Genomic DNA, 21360 nt, shown 5'->3' with positions numbered 1-21360 from the left:
CGCTCGCTGCCGGATGACTCACCCGGAACGGGCCTGCCCTCAGGGAGCCTCCCGCCCGGGGGCCCTGCGGCCCGGGGCCCGGGGGTCTTTCCCGCCCGGGCTCCCTTAGCCGCGCTGGGGTTGGGCGAAGGCTGCAGCATGTGCCACGGGGGCCGGGAGAGCGGAGGGTCCCCCTGCGCCGTGGCCGGACCTGGTGCTCGTGGAGGTGCAGAAAGGCACCTTCATTTGGTTGTTTTCGTCCGTCTGCTGGAGCAAAGTGCAGACTTGGTCAGAGCAGGGCCTCGTTTTCTCGTTACTGGAGAGTAAAGTGAAAAGATGTTAGAACTCTTTCAGGAAGGAAATTGAGGGGGCAGCCCTTTATTCCATCGGATGAAATCCGCCGTCCTCCTGCAGTCAGAGGCTGGAGGGTTGGTGTGGTTGCTCTAGAGTCACCTAAGAAACGTGGAGGTGGTGTGGGGCTTCTTGCACAGAGAGCTATTTGGCAAATAGGTTTGACAGGGAGGACGAATTGTAGATTATTTCCGTTCGTCGAATGAGCTACATTTGCAGGTTCAAAGCTTTGGCACAAATCTGTTTAAAGTGCAGATGTAAATGCCTGACAGACGTGCGATTCCATTCTTTTCAGAGACTCAATCCTGTAAACAACCTTCGCTGTCAGCTCAGTAGTGAGAGGTGCAGACTTTAAAAATTATTTCAAGGGTGCACGAGCACATGCCGGTGCCCTGAGGAGACAGAACGTTCCAGCCCCTAAAAAGGGTTCAGGGGGCCTTCTCTGTGGGTCATAGGTTAGCGGCCGCTCTCCCCAGGTCCTGCGCCCCCCTCATTCCACCTAGACAGGGGCTGCCTTCTGTGGCTCCCAGCCTCGCCCCCACAACACCGAGGCGCCCTCCTTCCTCTCCTCCTCCGTCCCGGGGACCCTGCCAGCTCCCTCGAGACACCCCCGCGGCAGGCAGGGCGATCTCCCTTCGTCCCTGTCCTCTTCACACCCCTCAGAGACTCCCCTTTGGCACCAAATGAGCTGAAAGCCTCGCTCCCCTGTCTCGCCCTTTCTCTCCCCATCGCCCTCTGGGCTCTCGGCCTGTGTCCCGCACTCCCCAGGCTCGCTCCTGGGAGTGGGGAGAAGGACCCTGGCAAGCAGGCTGTAGCGCCCCCCCCTAATGCTCACCTGGTCCCCACACTGTCCCCTTGGTGTGTTTAGCTCCTGACCTGTGTGGCAGGTGCCTGTGAGCGGGTCACGACTTACCTGAAACACCTGAGCCTCCGCAGAGCTGAAGCGTCTGGCGCGTGGCGGGAGGCCCGTGGATGCTGGCTGGGAATGTGGAGGAGGGAATGGATGCGCCACGAGGACCCCAGCTGGAAGCAGGGACGGCCAGGGGAGGGGACGGTCTGGAGTGGGTTGACGGCCGTGGAGTGACAGGGGAGGAAGGTGGCGCTCAGGTGCGTGGCCAGTGAGGGCGGTGGTGGTGGCACCAACCGAGGGAGAACGTGAGTTCAGCCTGGGCCGCGTGCGTTGAAGTGCCTGTGAGTGTCCATAGCTCGAGGGCAGATGAGGCTGCAGGTGACAGTTTTGCGGCGACAGTGGTGACAGCTTGTGAAGGTCAGTAGACAGGTCAGTAGGCACATTCAGGGTGGGTCCTCCCAGAGCCGGGCCCGGGCACTCCTGGGGCCTGGTTTCTAGCGGGTGTCCCGGCCGAGGTCACGTGTGGAGTGGCTGTTGACTTGACATCCACCAAGCCTGCCCGAGGGACGGCCAGGAGGTGCAGTGAGTGTGGGGTGAGGTGTCCAGTCTGGAGAATCCACTGGGGCCCTGCAGTGGACGTGGGGCGGAGTGACCAGGTGGCACCGATCCCGGGGAACACTGAAGCCACAGGGTTTGGTGGCTGGTGTGGCACGGGGGTCGGGGGAGGGGGGGAACCTCTGGGCTTCTCATTGGTGCCTTTGAGTTTGTAGGCGGGCCCATCACTGGATGGGGACAGGAGAGGTTCTGCACTGGTGGAGAGCCTTGGGGGTCGTGAGCTCATTTCACAGGCGCTGGGCCTTGAGGTGCTTTTGAGGCATCAAGTGGAGAGGTTAGGGGAGCGGGTGAGTGGAAAGGTGGGCCAGACCTGAGAGCTCGAGTCCCCTTTGGGGAGAGTGGAGGTAGAGGCAGGGGCAGCCTGCGCGCCCTGAAGACTCAGCCTGCAGCGGGGAATGGGGGGGCGGTGCGCAAGGAGGTGAGTGGCTGCGGGGCCACCTGGTCCTCGTCGTGGCAGTGAGCAGGTGGAGCGAGATTTCAGCCCTGCGGGTCGTGAACTGGCTTCTAAGCAAGAGGTGGCCTGCGGAAGAGGGCGCCAAGCTGCCAGGGGGCCAGAGCTTCCACCGTCCTCCAGGCCCAGGGGGAGTTTCTTTTGGCGGATAAATGTTTTTGTCCCCTCCCTCGTCATAACTGTTTCTCTTTGTCTAAAATCAAGGTCTCGTTGAGGTGCATTGTAGGTTTGGGGTGTACAGCAGAGCGCTTCCCAGGGTAGCAGTCTGCCCAAGGGGGCCATCAAAGGTTGCCTTGTTTTCAGAGGGCGTAAGAGTGGGGGTTTGTTTTGTTTTGTTTTGTCTTTCTTTGGGCCGCACCCGCGGCATATGGAGGTTCCCAGGCTAGGGGTTGAATCGGAGCTGTAGCCACCGGCCTACGCCACAGTCACAGCCACAGCCACGCAGGATCCGAGCCGCGTCTGCAACCTACACCACAGCTCATGGCAAGCCGGATCCTTAACCCACTGAGCAAGGCCAGGGATCGAACTCCAAACCTCATGGTTCCTAGTCAGATTCATTAACCACTGCGCCACAGTGGGAACTCGGAGAGGGCGTAAGAGTTTTTTAGCAAGGCAAGTGTGTTTTGAGAATAAAATGCAGTGTTTCCGTCGATCAAATCCTGGACTGTTCAGAACCAGGCCATCCGCCCTGGTTTACAGGACCAGTGTTTTGGTGGGTGTTTGTCTTACTCTCAGTCCCAAAAGCATAAACGCAAACCCTTACACGCTAGAGCCCTGCTTTCACGGGGATCTGGCAAAAATCAAACCTGGTTCTGCAGGTTAACGTGTGAACTGAGGGCTTGCGGCTGTCAGAGTCGTGACAAGTAGGGGGTCAGCTCCCGGGAAGCCGGTGTCCCCAGCCTGGTTTTTCACAGTATCTTGTCCTGAAATTCTTCACGAAGACGTTGAAAGGAGTAAAGACCACTTATACTCAGAGGCTGTAAGTCTTGGCTAAGTCCCTGGGAAGCGTGTTTGATGGGGTCTCGGGGTCCCCCGTCCCCCCCCGCCCCGCGGTATCTCCCTTTCTCGACGGCTATGTGACACGTTTCTCTGGTGAAAGCAGGAGTGATGTCTGGGCTAACCCTTTAACTCCGGCCTGGAGCCACCTGAGCCCCGGGGGGGCGCGGGCCCGGCGGTGCGTCACTCCAGGTCACCTCCTGCTGGACTCGCGGGCCCTTCGGACCCGGCTGGTGAGGGGGTCCCGCGCGCAGGGCCCACAGACAGCGGGGACCGCGCCCGCGGACACCCGGGAGGGTTCACGGGGTCTGGCGCGCGCCCAGCCGGTCGACCAAAGGTCTGGTTGGGGAAGGAGAAGCCCGGTGGACCGGAGGCGCTTTTCCAGTGACATCCGCGCGCTCCGCACACTCGGGAAGTTTCGTTTTGGCTTTTTGGACTTTAGAATCCTCGTGTGTTTACTCTAAACGCCTTTACTTTCCGCTGGAGCTAGAGGAACTGTGTGTCTGACAGGCGCCCCACGTTTTTCCACTTTTCTGTGCCACCGAATAGGCAACACCACCGTCTGCAGACGGACTCGAGACGACGTGCGGCCTGTCCTCGGACTTGTAAATTTTAGAAGCAGCTCGGTTTGGAACTCACCACCCTTTTAGAATTCAAAGGGTAATTTATGGGTGTTGGTTTGTTGAAATTCAGAGTAAAACCTTTTGGCGTTACTGATGGCTCCGCCTTTGTCATGCTTATTGGTGTTCCCTTCAAACGCACGTTTTCGCACTTTCACCATCTTGTTTCTGTGAGCCGGGCTGGAGCAGGAGTTGATACTTTTTTCTTCTTTTTTGGAAACGCAGAAAGCCACTGTTAGACCGTCCGTTTCACTTCTCGAGTATCTTCACCTCAGAGAAGATCATTTTCAAGTGTAGCCCGTCTAGCTGCAGCTGCGCCCCTGCCCTGAAGCCCCGCAGGCGGCGAGGGCGGGGGCCCTGCCCTGGGACACCCTGTCCGCAGACCGGCTCCCTGTCCCCGTGGGGCTTCCTGTAGCTTTCTCGTCGGGCTCAGCAGCCGGCTTAGGAGCTCTGTGCAGGTCTGTGGGCTTTGTCTGTCCTTTTTTCTGTGTTTCATCCTTCGTGGTGTGATGAACCCCGGAGGGTAAAAGGTCCATTGGAGCACGTGGTGTAGACGGCACACCCAGTGGGGTGTTTGCCTTACTCTTCAACTGCTTTTCTGGAAAAATCTGTGAAAAGCTTTGGTTTTTCTGCTTTTTAAAATCTGGTGTGTTCCGTTAGAGACTTAAGAGATGAAACCAGCCAGAGAGGAAATACAGTTTTTGTGTCTTAGACTCATGGAAGTTTTCTTCCGGAGTCACCTTGACTTACTTTTCACTAACCTCACAGGAAAAAGGCGACCTCTCAGTGACAGGCACGGCTCAGGACGGCACGGTCCCTCGTGCTTGGACAGCCAGGCTCGGACTTGCCGCGGGGAGACCGTGCTTCTCGCGGCCTCTGGGCGAGGGGAGGACTGAGCAGAAGGCACCTGGAGGCAGGGCCCCGTCTCTGCGCAGGCCTCCCAGCCTTGCCTTGGGTATTGAAAGCCCGCGGCCACCTGCCCGTCTCTTCCAGTGGCTGGGTCACTGCTGCTTCTCTCAGTCCGCCACGGCGACAGTTGCTAGCGTGTTAAAGATGGACCCTGTCCCCAGGCGGGCTCCGGCACCGTCGGGGGGCGTTCCTGCTCCCCTGCTCTTGCCCGGAGGACAGAAGGCTGCTGTGACTGCGCACTCCTTTGGATGGGAGCTCTGTCACATTCCGCTGGCTTCTCAGCAGGTTGCGCTCATCCTAACTTCCCCCCAGTTTTTAAATTTTATTTTTCGCTTTCTAGGGCTGCACCTAAAGAGGCTCCCAGGCTAGGAGTCGAATTGGAGCTACAGCCCCCAGCCTACGCCACAGCAATGCAGGATCTGGCCTGCATATGCGACCTACGCCACAGCTCTCGGCAACGCCAGATCCTTCACCCACTGAGCAAGGCCAGGGATCCATCCCACAACCTCATAGTTACGAGTCGGATTAGTTTCCACTGTGCCACAGTGAGGACTCCCTTTTTTAAAATTTGTTTATCCCCCCCCCATTTTTGCTTTTTGTTTTCTGGCCTCTTTTCCATGGTGTTGGTTTGCCTTGCCTTAACCGCCGAGACGAACGCCACGGGGCTCTGCTTCTGAGGCCCTGCTCCCTCACCACCCACCCAGCAGGGTTCCTGCAGGCCCCGGAGCTGTGGCTTCTGATGGTGGTACACAGAGCTGGGCTCTGTCCTGCTGCTGGACAGGTCTGGTGAGGAAGGCTAGCCTGTTTTCTTTCGAGGGGAGCCAAAGCCTCGTTAGTGCTGTGGCCCGTTTTGCTTTGGGGGAAGGAGTTTCCAGCTTGCTTTCGGCCTTGCTGAGATGCCAGGGCTGTGCCCTGCCACAGCTCAGGTCGCTGCTGTGGCACCAGATCCATCCCTGACCCCGGGAACGTCCACATGCTGCAGCTGCAGCCAAAAACATACAATTACCTGTGAAAGTTAGCTGGCTTAATACAGTGTAAAGGTCATGAAAATTCGTAGGCTTTTCAAAGAGAATACAGTGGTTGATACTTTTGTTAGGGACATAAGAAAATACTAGATTCATCTGTTTCTGGGAACTTGCGTTCTAGCCTCAGAAGGGTGGGTGGTGTGTTTTGTAATGACCTTTGCATTTAGCTAATACCTTCCAAAGGGGTAAGCCTACGGCCTCTGGGTGCCAGGCACCCCGGGGCCCTGGAATAGGGTGAGGAGCCCCACAGGGACCTGCTGGAGTGTGTAGCTCTCCTCAGTGCGCCTGGTGCCATCCACCCAGCCTCGGGCCTGGGCTGCCCATGGCCGCGGGATCAGAGGGCGCCTGTGGGAGCTCCTCCAGGCTGCTCCTCGGGGACGCCTTTGCCCCCTGGCTTCCTCTCTCCTCCTCGGCCTTGCTCTTCTGCCCCCGACCTGGGTCTGAGTTTGGGTCCAGGATCCCCGGGGACCTTGCCCGGGGCCGGGTATCAGGCCCCACCCTGGGCACGGACCACCCAGCCCCTTCTCTGCCTGCCCGCCGAGTGTCCTGGTTGTGCTCTTCTGTCTGTAAATTTACTCAGCACCGTCCCCTGGGGAGGCGGCAGGAAGGCTCTGGGTTCTGCTCATGCTGCTGCCGCAGTGCCCCCCCCCGGGGGGGGGGCACGGACGCCTGGTTAGCGTCCTGCTCGTCCCCCGACTCTGGGGGCGTGTTGTGTGTGCGTTGCGCTGTTGAGTAGAGAACTTCAGGCAGCTGGCGTCGGTCTTCTTTAACCTCTTCCTCTGGCTTTAGCTGTTGAAGCAAGTGTGTCAGAAGGTATTCCTTAGCTAGTAGAGCGCAATTAAAAAAATACCCAAACTGCAGTCTCAGAAGTGCCGTTTTCACCAGGGAACGGCAGCTCCCACTAGTGACCCGCACGTACCTGAAGAGGTCAGAGAAGGGCAAGGGCCTGACTCCGCCCGTACGTGGCAGGTGCGCCTCAGCTCAAAGGCCCATCGTCCGAGCCAGCTCCTGCTGGGAGATTGGAAAGGGAGGCCTGGGAGTTCCCGTCACGGCACAGCGGAAGCGAATCTGACTAGTACTCGTGAGGACGCCAGTTCGATCCCTGGCCTCGGTACAGTGGGTACCAAGCATTGCCGTGAGCAGTGGTGTAGGTCGCAGACGAGGCTCAGATCCCACGTTGCTGCAGCTCCGATTCAACCCCTGGCCTGGGAACCTCTATATGCCAAGGGTGCGGCCCTAAAAAGACCGAAAATAAAAGGGAGGCCCGGCTGGGTGGAGGGAGGAGGGCTGAGCTGTTCCCTTCCTAAGAGCCTCCTGAGGATCATGGGGCACCTGTCTGTTGTCCCTTCTGTCCCCTTGGTTTTCTGCTCAGAGCTTCCTCTTCCCCTGGTGCCTTTCGAACATCCAAGCAGCACCCCAGTTAACAGTCTCACCTTGTGGAAAGATCTGCTGCTGGCTCTGCCTCATGTGAGGATTCTCAGCTAACCTGGCCCGGCGGGTCTCCCCATTCCAGCTCCTACTTGGGGCCCTTTGCAGGAGGCCGCCTGTGAGCCCCTTGCCGGAGCATGGGAGCCCTGCTTTACAAACAACCAGCCGGAGGTCACAGCGAGTTTCAGTTCCGTCTGTCTGGTGTCTAAACTCATGACACCTATGGGGCAAACCTGAAGACGAGCAAGAAGCAAGTGTAGACGGCGCCCCTGCAAGGCTCGATGCGGGGCTTGGGGGGCAGACGGACTCACACCAGCAGAAACAAGCCGGGGCTGAGGTGCTTGGAAGAAGACGCACAGTCTCTCTCGGAACCTGGCGGCCGAGTGAGTGAGATCGTTAAAGGCACGCCTGCTTCTCCACGTGGAAGCACCTGGAGGCCCCTGCAGGGGCAGGGCTGCAGTTTTAGTGCCCCAGGGCACGTGTCTGCTTTTTGCCCAGCGGTTCCTGCTTCTCGGAAATGGGGCAGAGGGATCTATGGAGGCAGTGATGGGGACGAGGGCCCTCTGCCAAGGAGCTGCGGGCCTTAGGGCTGGTGTCCGTGGCGTCCAGGTAGCAGGCGTTTTCCCCTCTGAGATCCGTTTGCTGAGTATCTGGGGACGGCAGGCGCTGGGGGGGTTACTAGAGGAGAAAATCCAGGTGGAGGGTGGTCGTCGGCCGGAGCGCTTTCCCCGCCGCCCCAGTGGCAGGTGTGCCTGGTTGCTTGAGCTCCGCTCCGCTCCGCGGGTATGCGGGGGCGGCGCGGGCGCTGAGCTCCTTGGCCGGGCGGGCAGCCGACGCGAATCCCGGAGAAGCCGGGCACGCAGTCTGGTGGCAAAGGAGCGCCGCGCCTCGCTCCGCGGTCCTCGTCCCGGCCCCTTCGGCCTCAAAGTGGGCGGGGAAGCGCCGTCGGGACCCGCGCGGGGCCGGGCCGGCGGGGCGGGGCCGGAGCCGCGCTCCTTCCTCCGCTCGCCGTGCGGGGGCGCTGCTCCGGGCGCGGCCGGCCTCTCTACCCCGGGCCTCTCGGTGGCCGGCGTCTTCCGTCCGCTCGGCGCGCGGGCGGCCCCTCTACCCCCGCGTCTCGCTGGCCGGCGCCGATCCCGCCCGCCCGTTCCGCGGCGGTCGGAGGAATTGGCTGCGAAGCCCTAGAGGAGGCCTGCGGGCCGCGGTGAGTGGCGGCCGGGCGCCCGGCCGAGGGGCCGGCCGCCGTGCGGCCGCGTCGGGGCGGGCGCGCCCGAGCCCGGGCCGCCGGGAGCCGCAGGGGCCGCGCCCGCCCGCGTTCGGCCGAGCGGAGAAGATGGCGGCGGCCGCGGGGCTGGGGGGCCGCCGCGCGGGGCGGGGGTCGGAGCGGGGAGAAGCGGGGCGCCGCGCGGGGCGGGGCGGCGAGGGGGAGAACGGGGGCGCCGCGCGGGGCGGGGCGGGGCCTCCGGGCGGGTCACCCCCTGAGCCCCCGGAGAGGAGCGCGCGCGCAAAGCCGCCCGGCGCCCCGCCGCGGCCGTGCGGGAGGGCGGACCCCGGGGAGCGAGATGCTCCTTCCTAGAAGTTCCCGGCCGGTTGCTGGTGCAGGGAAACGATTGTTTCAAGCAACCTCAGCGTAGGATTAAATCCCCCCGCCGCCTTATTTTCCAAAACCCAGTTGGTTCCTCTAGAATCTTGGAGATGAAGTTCAGTCTAGATTTTTTGGAGTGTGGTTCTGTCCGCTTTCATTTTGCTTGATGGTCTCGGTTTCTACTCGACGACTTATCAAGGGTAACATGACAGTAGTTGCGTGGTGCTCGGTGCTTAGGAAGCAAAGGGGTTGTCGGAAAATTGGTTTCCCTTTTTTAGAGAATATGTGCCTAGTCTTGAAATACAGATTTTTAGCTTTTATTGCGTGACTCGTTGGACTTATGACACAAATTTGTGTTATAGTTTACTCTCTGGCCATCCCGAAAGTACAGAGGGGCCACTCTCGCCTTCCACGGGAGGTGTGCCTAGCTGTCCTCTTTCTGGCTGACGTCTTTGGGGATCAGAGCCCCCTCGGCTTCCTCGCTTTGTTGGGGGCGTCTGTTGCTCCTCCAGCGGGTTGCAGGTCGGGGCAGGTTGTTTGCTCTGAATCTGGCACGTCGGGCAGTGAGCTCAGAGCTGAGGCCTTGGAACAACAGCTCATGAGTTAGCTTGAAGTTACTCTAGTTGGTATCATCGGTGTGGTCGGCACCCGGTGGGATCGAGGTCTGTGCCGGCTGTCTTGGGCGTTCTGCAGGAGGGAGAGGCTGTGTGTGCAGCTGTTCTGAGCAGTTGATGGGTGCGATGCGTTCCGCCTAACCAGCAGCATGTTTCCGCGCCCGTTGCAGTCCCAAAGAAGCTGGAGCGCCTGTGCGAGACTTGCCCGAGACTGCAGAGCTGTGTGGTCCTCGGCTCGGTAACTTGCTTCTGAGAGAGGCGCGTGAGCCATTCTCCTTAGGGAGGCCAGGTCTGCGACCTTCAGAGTGATTCCTGGTTGTACTCAGCACACAGCTGTTGGGCCCCCCGCCCTGCAGAGGAGGGTAATGGGGACTCTTGAGGCTCTGCCAGCTCCTTCATTGAAATCCGGTGTTGACAGCCCTGGGCCCATCTTGGGGTTGGCATACATATACAACTCTATAACTGGCCCCCTGTTTGCCCGCTTTAACATGGCACAGACCTTTCGGGTGTCAGCTGGGAAGACCAGCCCCAACCCTGTTGTGGAGCTTTCTGCCTCGTGCATTCCCTAAGCCCTCTGGGTTTCCTCGTTGCCTGTGTCCCTGCAGACTTGTTTTAACAGTGAGTTTAGGAGTAAGATATATCTTTAATTGACTTTTGGTTTTCCACAGAGAACTGTCCATTATTAGTATTTCATCGGGTTCAGGCGATTTCAAGCAGGGTGCACCATGCTCTGATAAGAAAGGGCACAGAGTGAGGTCTGTCGTTGGCTGCCCCCTCTGTCGTCTGCCCGTCCCCCCTTACCCTTTCTCTCAGGGCACGCAGTGCCCCTCCCAGCCAGTGTGCCTGTGTGAGCATCACAATGGCTTGTTGAGGAAATGTCACTGGGGCTTGGGCCTGGCGCACCCGGCCAGGGCTTCACGCAGCCCTTGGAGTGGGTGAGGTTTGTCTTCCTGGTGGGGAGGGAGGGCTGGGAGCGGCCACTTGGCCTTCCATTTGCTTTCCGAAGGCAGGGTTCTGGGGTCCTGCTGTGGACCCTCTAAGTCTTCCTATGACCATGAGTGCCTGCGTGGCTCAGAGCCCCTTCCTGGGCAGCCCGTGGGTGGGTGCTTCTTAGCCTCAGTTGCCAGGTGTGCAGGTCCCGAGTGTTGTGTGTTTCTGTTAACATGAGGGGTTTGCCTTTTCATCCACTTGACCATGGGACCAAGGGACTTCGTTTGGCTCTTGGAGAGCCAAGACTGGACATTTACAGGCCGGCTCCCCAATTCCTTGGGTGCCTGCAGTTGGCATTGTGTCCGAAAGACACCTGGTTTCTCGTGTACCTGGTGGGCCCAGGAAGCCCCTTAAGAAGACTGGCCTTAAACAGTCTCCCTTTTGCTTTTCTTCTTGAGACGGTGGCATCCCTCACAGAGGGTTAGCGGTACCCTCTATGGCCAGCATCGAATGATGTGTGTGAATTTCGTTAACAGAGGCTCCGTGGTTACCAGTCAATGGACTGGACGAGCACTAGTTGAGAAGGCGGGGTCAGAAACAGCCTTTATGAGCTCACTTCCTCCCAGTGCCCACAGCTCTGGAGTCTCTTCCTTGGGCCACTTTGTGCGTGCGTGTGCGTGTGCATGTGTGTGTGTGTCTTTTTTGTGGCGTATGGAGGTTCCCAGGCTGGAGGGTCCCGTTGGAGCTGTAGCCGCCAGCCTACAGCACTGAGGGATCTGAGCCAGGTCTGTGACCTATGCCACAGCTCACGGCAATGCCAGGTCTGTAACCCACTGAGTGAGGCCAGGGATCAAACCTGCGTCTCATGGGTACGAGCTGGGTTCATTAGCCACTGAGCCACGAGAGGAAGTCCCTCGTTTTGTTTTTGAGTAGGGCATTTGACCCTTGAACAACACGGGTTTGCACCGTCGGAGTCCGCTCATCCAGGCGCTTTTCCAGTAGTAAATAGCCCTCTATTGCAGGAGCTCTAAGTGCGGGTTCTCTGTGGGGTCTTGGCTCTAGCAGAGCGGGAGCCTGACTCCTGCGTTGCTTAAAGATCAGCTCTGACGTTGAGGGTGAGTTGTCACGTGATGTCGAATAGGCGATTGTACTTACCTCGATGAGAATTCTTGCAGCCAGGACGTTACAGCTGCTTCATCAGTGGGTGTGGTATCTGGTTGGCGTCAGAGTGAGGTGCTGCGGGTTTTGTCCTTCATGTGCTGACACCGCCACTCACGTGGTATTAACACGCCTTTTACAAGAAGGTAAATGAGGATCCCCCCCGCCCCGTATAAAGATAGCCGTCCTGTGTTTGGGCTGCAGGGAGAAGCGTGTCTGTGTAGAGAGAACTGAACACAATGACGGGCATAAAGGAGGTGCCAACATGGCTCAGCAGAAATGCGTCTGACCAGTATCCCTGAGGACGCAGGTTCCATCCCTGCCCTCACTCAGTGGGCTAAGGACCCCTTGTTGCCGTGAGCTGCGATGTAGATCACAGATGCAGCGCGGATCTGGCGTGGCTGTTGCTCTGATTCGACCCTCGCCTGGGAACCTCCATATGCCGCAGGCGTGGCCCTAAAAGACAAAAAAAAAAAAAAATGCAAAGAAGAAAGCAGAAAGCCCAGAAGTGGCTCCATGTGGAAGCACAGTTACAGCTGGGGACCTCCTTTTGAATTTGGGGGAAGGGGTGCAAGAGGTGCTGGCAGTTGTGAGCTGCCATGGTCATTCCGGCGGGGGCTGTTCCAGGGCAGTGGCTGTAGGGTCCGTCACCCTTTCCTTACAGTCTTGAGGCGTCCCGGCCTGTGGATGGTCCTTGACTCCCCCCCCCCACCAGTCCCTTGGTGAGGACATCGGCTTGTGTCCTTTCTCCTAAGGGGTGGGGCCTGCTGGGAGCAGCCTCATACACGCACCTGTACCTTCCCGGTTACCTGGGGGGGGCCCTGTCCCGCGCTGCGGGTCCAGTGGGGCCGGGCACACAGAGGTGCGGCCTGCTCTTTGCCAAAAGCACCTGAGGGACACTCTGGGTGAGTATTTGCAGGCGCTTCTCTGGGCGCGTCTGAGCGCTGACAGCCCTCGACGAGATGCGGGCTCCGTTTCCTCTTAGGAAGCGGAGGCCGGCGTCGTCCCCGTTTCCTGGGCGCTGGGTAGGTTCACAGCTGGGGTTGAAGCCAGGGCCCGTCCTGGAGGGAACCCTGCTGTCTTCCACGTGCTGCCCCTCCAGCCTCCCAGCCCCCAGCCTGCTCATGCCTGGGGGGAGGGGACCCTGCTGTCTGCCCTGGTCAGGTCCCCGGCGGCTGAGCCTGCACAGGCCGTGGCCCCCGGTGCCCACGGAGACAGGGTGGGCCCGGCCGCTGCCGGGATGCAGGCCCTTGGCTCTGCAGGGTTGTCTGATTGTGGCTTAACTGCGTCTTCCCTCACCTGAGGCGCTGGCAGTGCCGGGACGGCTTGTCCCTGCACCCCCACCTGCGCCGCGGTGGCAGGGGTTGGCAGGAGTTGGGGACGCCGCCTCAGGTTCAGCTCTGCACGCCTCGGTAAGAATGAACCCAGAGAAGACGAACACAGAAAACCCCTGTAACCACTTTCCTTGAGGCCAGGCCTTCCCTGTTGGCCTCGCCGAGCCTTGGGAAAGAAGGGAAGGCGGCAGTACAGGGTTCCCGACTGTTCCCGTGGTCTCCAGTATTTATCTTTGCCCCCCGGCCTGTGCGCTCCTGAACCTTCACGCCGGAAGCCAGTGCTGGGGAGGGAAGCAGGCCTTTGGGGGGGTTTTCCCTCCAACCACTTCGCCTCTGGACGTGGGGGCAGTCCTTCTGAATGCTGCTGTGGTTTCAGAATTGGGCATCCGGCCTTCTCAGCCATCGTGAGGGGAGCTGGGGGCGGCCTGGGCAGGTCACTCCTGGAGCAGCGCTGTCCCTGTCCTTTGGCTCCTTGGGAGCGGTCCTTTGCAGTTGTCCTCCGTGTCCAGGCTGTGTGGCAGCCCTTCTCCAGCACCTGCTACTAACGAGGACCACAGGGGGCTTTCGTGCCTGTTGCATCTGCTGATGCGGCCCGTGTTTGCCACTTAAGTGAGTCTTTTGGAGTTCCTGTCGTGGCTCAGTGGAAGCGAATCTGACTGGCATCCGTGAGAACGCAGGTTCCATCCCTGGCCGCCTCAGTGGGTTCAGGATCCTGCGTTGCTGTGGCTGTGGTGTAGGCTGGAAGCTGCAGCTCCGATTTGACCCTTGGCCTGGGAACCTTCATATGCCGCGAGTGTGGCCCTAAATAGACCCAAAAAGAGAGATTTACTTATTCATTTAAAAATAACAACCCTTGCGTGTTAACGTAAATAGCACTTTACAGAAAGTAGGTCCTGAGGTAAGACAACTTGGTGGGAGCGCCTGTCTTTCAGTGTTGCAGGCCTCTTTCCCGTCTGGCTGAAGCGGCAGGAGCTGCGTCCGGCCCACGTCCGGAGCGGCCTTGGTCCTGCAGCTTCTGAAAAACTCCACTCTGGTGCCACCTGGGGCCCTTCTGAGAGGTCCGTGGCCACGCCGAGGACCTCAGCTCCAGGTGTGGCTAGAAATGCCGTGTTGTTGAGACACGAGAATTAAAAGAACAGCTGGCCTTGAAATTTAACACATGGGGAAATGTGTTAACTTTTAAGAAGCTAGTGGTGACTTTGAACTTGGGGCTGCGGGGTGCTCAGCCCTGTCCTTGTTTTTTGGGAAGAGCATGGGTGTAGCTAGTTTGTCATCCCCAGGGAGGAGATTTCAGTGCAGCCGGGTGCTGGGGGGGGGTGTCTTTTGGCTTCGGGGCACGATGGCATTTGGCCTGGGCATGGGGGAGCCTGTGGGACCTGCACAGCAGAGGGCTGGGATCCTGCTGCAGTGCCTGCTGGGCCCTGGGGGGAGCTTTGTGGGTGTGAAAGCCCCCCAGTGGGCTGCAGACTTAGAGACTCCAGGGGGGGGGGGGGGGGGGTGACCGGCAGGGGTGACTGCCCTGGGAAGGAGAAGGCACTCTCTCTCTCCTGGTTCTCCTCCCAGGAGCCCATCCCAGCATCCTTGGGTATCCGGCAGTAGCCAGAGCTGCCCTGCAGGGCAGCACCTCCCTGAGGACCACAGCCTGTTGGGGGAGGGTCGGCCTTGTCCTAGGGGCGCCAGTCACGGGGATGTAGGATTCAGGGGGTCCCTTGGAAGCCATGTCTTGTTCACTGTGAGACGGGAGGGAGCTGGCCCAGGCCCCTTGGGGGTCACACACCGTGGGTCTATGTCTCACGGCTCGGACAGCTGGAGGCCCCCGTCAGGACCCCGTGGCAGGGACCTGGGCACAGGCCTCCTTCAAGGGCAGTCTGACCTCCCGACTGGGCCCCTCCCCAGGCCCCACCTCTTCGTCCTCCCGGGGCCCCCGGGTTTCCATAGCAACGGGGCCGCGGCAGGGCCGTCCAGGGTGGCCGTTTTGGGGCTGTGTCACAGCCTTCCTTCCGCAGGACGGGGCGAGCCGCCTTTCCTTGGCATTCCCCGGGTCACAAGCCGGGTTGTGCCCTGGACATTGTCGTCGTGGTGGGTACCTTTGCTTTGGAGCAGCGTTGGTGGTGACCGTGCTGACTGGGGAGCGGCCACCTGAGGACGGCAGGTCGTGTCCACGCTTGAGTCAGGGACTGTGTTCGGGTAAATGGAGGTTGGGTTTGTTCCTTTACCTCGTGGGCTCCTGTTTCGTGGACACGTGTGGGCGCCCGCGTGGCCGGCAGTCAGTCGAGGCGTTGGTCAGAGGACACGCACTCCTGCGGCAGAATGTGGCGCGTCGTCTGCGGTTTCTCTCTGGGTGTCCTCTCTCAGGGGCTGTTCCGTGAAGAAAAGGGGGCGGTCGTCAGGGTCTCTGATCGGGAACGCCCGCCGGCCCCTCTCGCTTTCAGCGTCTTCTCCGTCCCCCTCACCCGCAGCCGAGGATTCGGTGGCAGGTGGCAGGCCCTTAGCACCAAATGTGAGTGGCCTCACCTGTCAGAACTGAAAATCGAGCCGAGAGTCTGAGGGTGAGGTGGCGGGGTCGCGTTGGGTGCGGTGTGTGGCGGGCAGCTTAGAAGCGCTTCAGAGTTCAGGCTCGCCGCTTGACTGTTGCTCCGGGCGGGGGCCGGGTATCGCGGTTTGGAGAGTGCAGCTAGGCTCTGGGGTATGTTTTTGACCAGCTGTGGCTGTTTTCTCACGGTTGTCTTGCTCTGAAAATAGGAGCTTTGCCGCGATTGTGTATTTTAAAGCGTCTTAGAGAAACTAGTCTCGAGTTGGTAGAACTAAACATTTAAATGGGCACGTCTCGAACTTGAGCCTTCAGATGTAGAGTGGTTGCAGTCAGGCATCGCTGACGTGGTTGGGGGCGGGTATTCTTGGTGTCTTTCCTCGGACAGTCACTTCCAGCAGCTTCACTCGTTTTTGAGTTTGGCAGCCTAAAGGGAAGACGGAGCAGTTATCTCGGAGCAGTTAGTGGGAGGAGATGTTTGATGTCCCAGTCCTGAAGCACGGGCGAGTGCTACTGCTCGGCCGCCCCGGTGGGTCCTTAAGCTGCTGGAAGCTTTCCCGGTGTTTCAAACCCTTTTGGGGACTCAGCCGTCCCAGCTCTCCTGGTCCCGGGTGCCCTTGTAAGGCACAGGCCCCACGGACTTCAAATGCGCCGCCTGCCCTGGGGAGCGGGAGCCGCCAGGCTCTCTCTGGCCAGCGCTGCGCTGCGGTGGCTAGAGGATGAGCAGTGTGGACCACTCTGCGGAAGGACCCGCCCCCAGACCGCCTGCCCCGTGTTTTCTCAAAGATGAGCAGCGGGAGCCTCGAGGAAAGCAGCTGACAGTATATGTAACGAAGGCCAGCATTCGAGCGATAGGCGAAAACTAGGACTTTGAAACGTCGTGTTTGCACTCGTGGCTTTCTGGGCCTCCCAGTAAGTACACACCCTCCTGCAGATGGGCACTGACGCTAGCAGACGCTGCCCGCAGCAGTGGGCCAGGACTTGCCACGTGACTGCCACGCACGTGGGCCAAGGATGCCTTCCCAGTGCGTCGTGATGGGGGGTGTAGCGTCACATTCGTGTCACAACTAATTTTTATGGAGCTGTTACGTGTCGTTGAACGTGGGATCAGCGAATATTCACACTTCTGAAAAGCTCTCAGATTTAATTTTGGAACTATCGGTAGGTCTCGCATAAACGAGAGGTCTTTGGGGTTCTCTCTTGAAGAGTAAAGGGGCCCTGGCAGCCCCGGGTTGGAGAGCAGCTGCCGGCTGTCACCCCTGGGACGGCTGTCACCCCTGGGACGGAGATCTCTGCTGCCGTCTCCAGCCGGCAGCCTGCACCGGGGAGCAGGCAGGGGACGGGGAAGTGCTCCTCGGGCGCTCACCGCCACGCCGCCTCGTCCCCGCTTCCGGGGGGCGGGGGCTGCCTGCCACCCTTTTCCGCTGGGGAGACGTTTGTTACTAGTAGGGCGCGACCTCAGTTCGCCCACCTGCTGTCCCGGGTGGACCTGCCCGCTCTTAAGCTGTGTTAGGAATGCAACACAGTTGGGGTTTTGTTTTTACTTGTGCCTTGGTCATAGGCGTTTTATTTTTCGTTTGTCTTGGTGCACTGCTTTTATTTCATGAGCTGAAATTGTATGTTAGAATTCCTGGGTAGAAGAAATCCTAGAATCACTTTGGTAAATAAAACGTTCAAGATACACCAGTCCAATTATCTAGCATGATTTGACGTGAACTTTTTATCAGCGGTAACGTCCTCGTTTCTTTGCTTTTTGTAAGTGTCCCCCGCTGTGAAATAAGAAAGGAAAGATGATCTCCAGCTCCTCCCGAGGAGGAGCGTCTTTAGAGATGGGTCTGCGGCCCGGGAGAGGGGCGGCCGTCGTCGGGGCGGCTGTCGGCTGTCGGCTGTCGGGGCCAGGGTGGGGGCTGCTCCAACCGGACCGGCGCCGTCTCTTTAAAAGGAGCCGGGGCGGAATGCCTCCTCTGAGGTCACTAAGGAGACCACAGTTAGGAGGAGGCCGTTGGAGGGAGGCCGGGAAGAGGTGCCATGCGGGCGGGGGGCTTGGGTCTAGAGTGTGAGTTGTGTTGAATTCGGATAGCCAGGGCTTTCCTGGGGACAGGGCCTGTTTGCTGCCTTTAAACTCGCGGTTGAAAGGGGATCGGGAGGGGGGAGGTTTTGAAGTGGATGCGACAACGACCGCGGGGACGCCTCTCTGAAACCTTACCTTTTACCCGAGAGGACAGCGTGCAGTTTCTTTACCTTTTACCCGAGACGACAGCGTGCAGTTTCTAAGTAATTCCCGTCAAGCACGACTTTGTTGTCCATCGTTTTGTGTTTTGTTCGTGTTTCTCTCTGGATTCTAGTGACCGGGTCCCTCCCCGCAGTAGATCGGTAACTGGACCAGAGGCCACTGTGAGGCCGCGGCGCCTCCCTCCCCGGCCTGTCCCAGCCCTGCTCTCGGAGCCTCTTTCCTTCCGTAAAGTTCCTTAAGGAAGAGGGCTGGGGCTTGTGGGTTTGGGAGGGGTTTTGGACTCCCCAGACGTCTTTGTAGATCACATCGAATGAGACACTGCTGGGAAAGTTCGATGTCCTTTTCCTTTTGGTCTTTAGAGGGCCGTACCCTTGGCGCATGGAGGTTCCCAGGCTGTAGGGGTCGAATGAGCTGCAGCTGCCGGCCTGAGCCACCGCCCCAGCCCCGCCAGCTCCGAGCTGCATCTGTGACTTAGACCACAGCTCACAGCAGCGCCGGATCCTCAACCACCTGAATGCGAGAGCCCAGGGATCGAACCGGCATCCTCGTGGATACCAGTCAGACTCATTTCCACTGCACCACAGTGGGGACTCCCCCTCTTTTTCTTAAACGTGGTTTTGGTTCCAGGTAAAATCAGTGAACCAGCCGTGTTCTCTTTCAGGAGCTCACTCTGGGCGCAGCCTCGGAACAGCCTGTGTTGCTGGCAGCGGTGTTCGGGGGCCTGGGGCCTTCCTGGGTCACACATCGCCTCAGCCAGGAGTCAGAAAAAGTGTCCAAGCTTTGGGACAGGTAACCTATCAAGAGCATGTCCTTCCCCCCCACCCGCCCGTCTTTTTAGGGCCACACCAGCAGCCTATGGAAGTTCCCCGGCTAAGGGTCAAATCAGGGCTGCAGCTGCCGACCTACCCCACAGCCACAGCCACGCGGGATCCGAGCCGCACCTGCGACCTACGCCACAGCTCACGGCAAGGCCGGATCCTCCACTCGCAGAGCGAGGCCAGGGGTCAGACCCACGTCCTCAGGGATCCTAGTCAAGTTTGTTCCTGCTGAGTCACGACGGAGCTCCCGAGCTCACGTTTTTAGATGACTGCAGTAACAACCACGGGCTGAGAATTGGCCTCAGCGGTCCCTTGATGGTCTCGTTAGTGCACCCGTGTGACCCGTGTGGACTCTGCTGACGTCATGCCTAGCGCCCTTGCCGAGGGTGACATGTGCACCATCTCCGGCGGAAGCTGCGCTTTGCGGAGGATTCTTGCTGTGCTGCACAAGAGCCGCGTGTGTCCGGAAGAGTGCTGCGGTCCGGGCACAGGCGCCCGTGTCCCGGCTGCTCCGGGGCGGGGCTGCCGAACCGGTCGGGAAGGGGCACGCGATGACGCCTCGTGGGAACCGGAAAAAGAATTCAGTTGCCTGTGGTTTTGAACTTTATGTATTTTACCTTTTGAAGGTTTCTGTTCTGTACCAGTCCTGCCCAGGATGGAACGTGGCATAAAATCTGAGTCACGTTAGCATTTACCTGTGATTGAAGTCTGCACAGCTGGGAAAAATTCTCAAGGTACATACTAGGTTTTTTCATTTTATTTTTTATTTTATTTTATTTTTTTTTTTTTGTCTTTTTGTTGTTGTTGTTGCTATTTCTTGGGCCGCTCCCGCGGCATATGGAGGTTCCCAGGCTAGGGGTTGAATTGGAGCTGTAGCCACCGGCCTACGCCAGAGCCACAGCAACGCGGGATCCGAGCCGCGTCTGCAACCTACACCACAGCTCACGGCAACGCTGGATCGTTAACCCACTGAGCGAGGGCAGGGACCGAACCCTCAACCTCATGGTTCCTAGTCGGATTCGTTAACCACTGTGCCACGATGGGAACTCCTTTTCATTTTAAGTGAAGTTTTCACAGACACGACCCTTTAATCATCTATTAGAAAGATAGTTGGAAAGAAAGACTAGCCAGAGAAAGAACCCTCTGAAGGTCCTGCCTGGCCCCGTGTTTTGCCAGTGTCCCGTGTTCCGTGGCCACGTGACCCCACCCCAGAGCTCAGGGGAACCCCAGCAGCATGGCTTGTGTCCATACAGTCTTGGCTCAGGAATCTGGGCCAGGTTCGGGGCCCGAAACTTGACCTCACGAGGCAGCCCCAGGGCCCCTGCGGCTCAGCCCGCTTCAGCAGCGCGCCTGCACTTGGCCCCCGCGGCTGGGCGGTCCATGCCTTGGGTGCAGGTTCCGAGCCCACGGCCGAAGCAGCGAGTCGCGGGGTGGACAGCGTGCCGTCCTGCTGTGTCCTGGCGCCGAGGCTGCTCGCGAGCCCTGCCCCTGCCCCTCAGATCCTCGCAGAGCAGTGGGGGGATCAAGCAGCCAAGAGACCTGGCCCCCTGCCGCCTTCCTCTGAATGTTCGCCGCGACGCATGGCGGCTTGTCCCGCCCAGCACGCCCAGGAACCCCCTTCAGTGGTGCTGGGTGGAGGATCGTCCCCTTGTGCCCGGTCGGGGGTCCCTCCCATCCCAGCAGGGCTGCCTCCGTCCCCGCGTGTCCCACAGCTGGTCGTTCCGGGCCCTCGGCCCGGCCCCGGTGGACGCCTGTCATGCTCTGCTTGCGTTTCCTGTCAGGTATGGACGAGAAGGGCGACCCCAGCAGCGAGGAGGCACCCAAGGCCATCAAGCCCACCAGCAAAGAGTTCCGGAAGACGTGGGGCTTCCGGAGAACGACCATCGCCAAGCGCGAGGGTGCGGGGGACGCGGAGCCCGAGGCCCTGGAGCAGCCGCCGCCGCAGCAGGGCCTGTCCCTACGGCGCAGCGGGCGGCAGCCAAAGCGGACGGAGAGGGTGGAGGAGTTTCTCACCACCGTGCGCCGCCGGGGAAGGAGGAGCGCCCCGGCGCCCCTGGAGGAGCCCGGCGAGCCGGCGTCCTGCCCGCTCACGGATGGCGACACCGCCTCTGAGGGGAGCGTGGACAGCGCCTCCGACGGGAAGGGCGGGCCCAAGCCTGGCTCCTCGGCTGTTAAGGAGCGGCCGGCCTCCTCCAAGGCCAAAGGGGGTGACGACGATGAGGACGACACCTCCGATAGTGACAGCGATGGGCTGACTTTGAAAGAGCTGCAGAACCGCCTGCGGAGGAAGCGGGAGCAGGAGCCCGCCGACCGGCCCCCGAAGGGCCTGCAGAGCCGCCTGAGGAAGAAGCGTCGCGAGGACCCGGTGGAGACCGCGGGCGTGGAGGCGGCCGACGCGGGGGAGGGCTCGCTGCCTGTCAAGGCGGAGCCCGAGGCCGACCAGGGGGCCGCGTCCCCAGCCGCGGAGGACGACCGCGAGGGCGAGCTGCAGGGGCCGGCGGCTCCGGGCGGGAGAGAGCAGGAGCGCGGAGGCCCGGGGCGCCCCAAGCCGGAGTGCGAGGTGTACGACCCCAGCGCCCTGTACTGCATATGCCGGCAGCCCCACAACAACAGGTGAGCCGCTGAGCGCCCTCGGCAGGCCCGGGCGGGACCTGCCTCGCCGGAACAGCCGGACGGCCATGGTCACGAAGCAGTAAACGGGGTGGGCGGGGACTGTCCAGAGCCACCGTCCCTCTGCTGTGGCTGGCGGTGGCCGGTGGGGCTGTCGATGCCTCCGTCACGCTGGCCACACACAGCTGGCGCCGTCACAGAGAGTGGCCCCGGGGACACCGCGCCCAATGGTCCCGTGGACGCCGGGCAGCCCAGGGCCTCGAGCTGCGACTGGCCGCTGGGGGCGTTCGGGGGCAGGGGCGTGGCTGCCGGGTTGGGCACCCT

General features: G+C 60.2%; 1 protein-coding gene across 1 annotated transcript in view; it reads left to right on the top strand.

Annotated features, from left to right (window-relative positions):
- DIDO1 (death inducer-obliterator 1) overlaps window positions 1-21360 on the top strand; it is a 48070-nt gene that overhangs the window by 351 nt on the left and 26359 nt on the right. Inside the window, 3 exon segments of the mRNA XM_021078224.1 lie at window positions 18270-18397; window positions 19053-19160; window positions 20208-21039. Of these exon segments, the coding sequence (XP_020933883.1) occupies window positions 20210-21039 (830 nt within the window). The 5' untranslated portion in view covers window positions 18270-18397; window positions 19053-19160; window positions 20208-20209.

The sequence above is a fragment of the Sus scrofa genome, chromosome 17 (assembly GCF_000003025.6).
Source record: "Sus scrofa isolate TJ Tabasco breed Duroc chromosome 17, Sscrofa11.1, whole genome shotgun sequence".
Classification (NCBI taxonomy): domain Eukaryota; kingdom Metazoa; phylum Chordata; class Mammalia; order Artiodactyla; family Suidae; genus Sus; species Sus scrofa.
The sequence above is the reverse complement of the archived record's forward strand: the minus strand, read 5'-3'. Positions and strand labels throughout refer to the sequence as shown.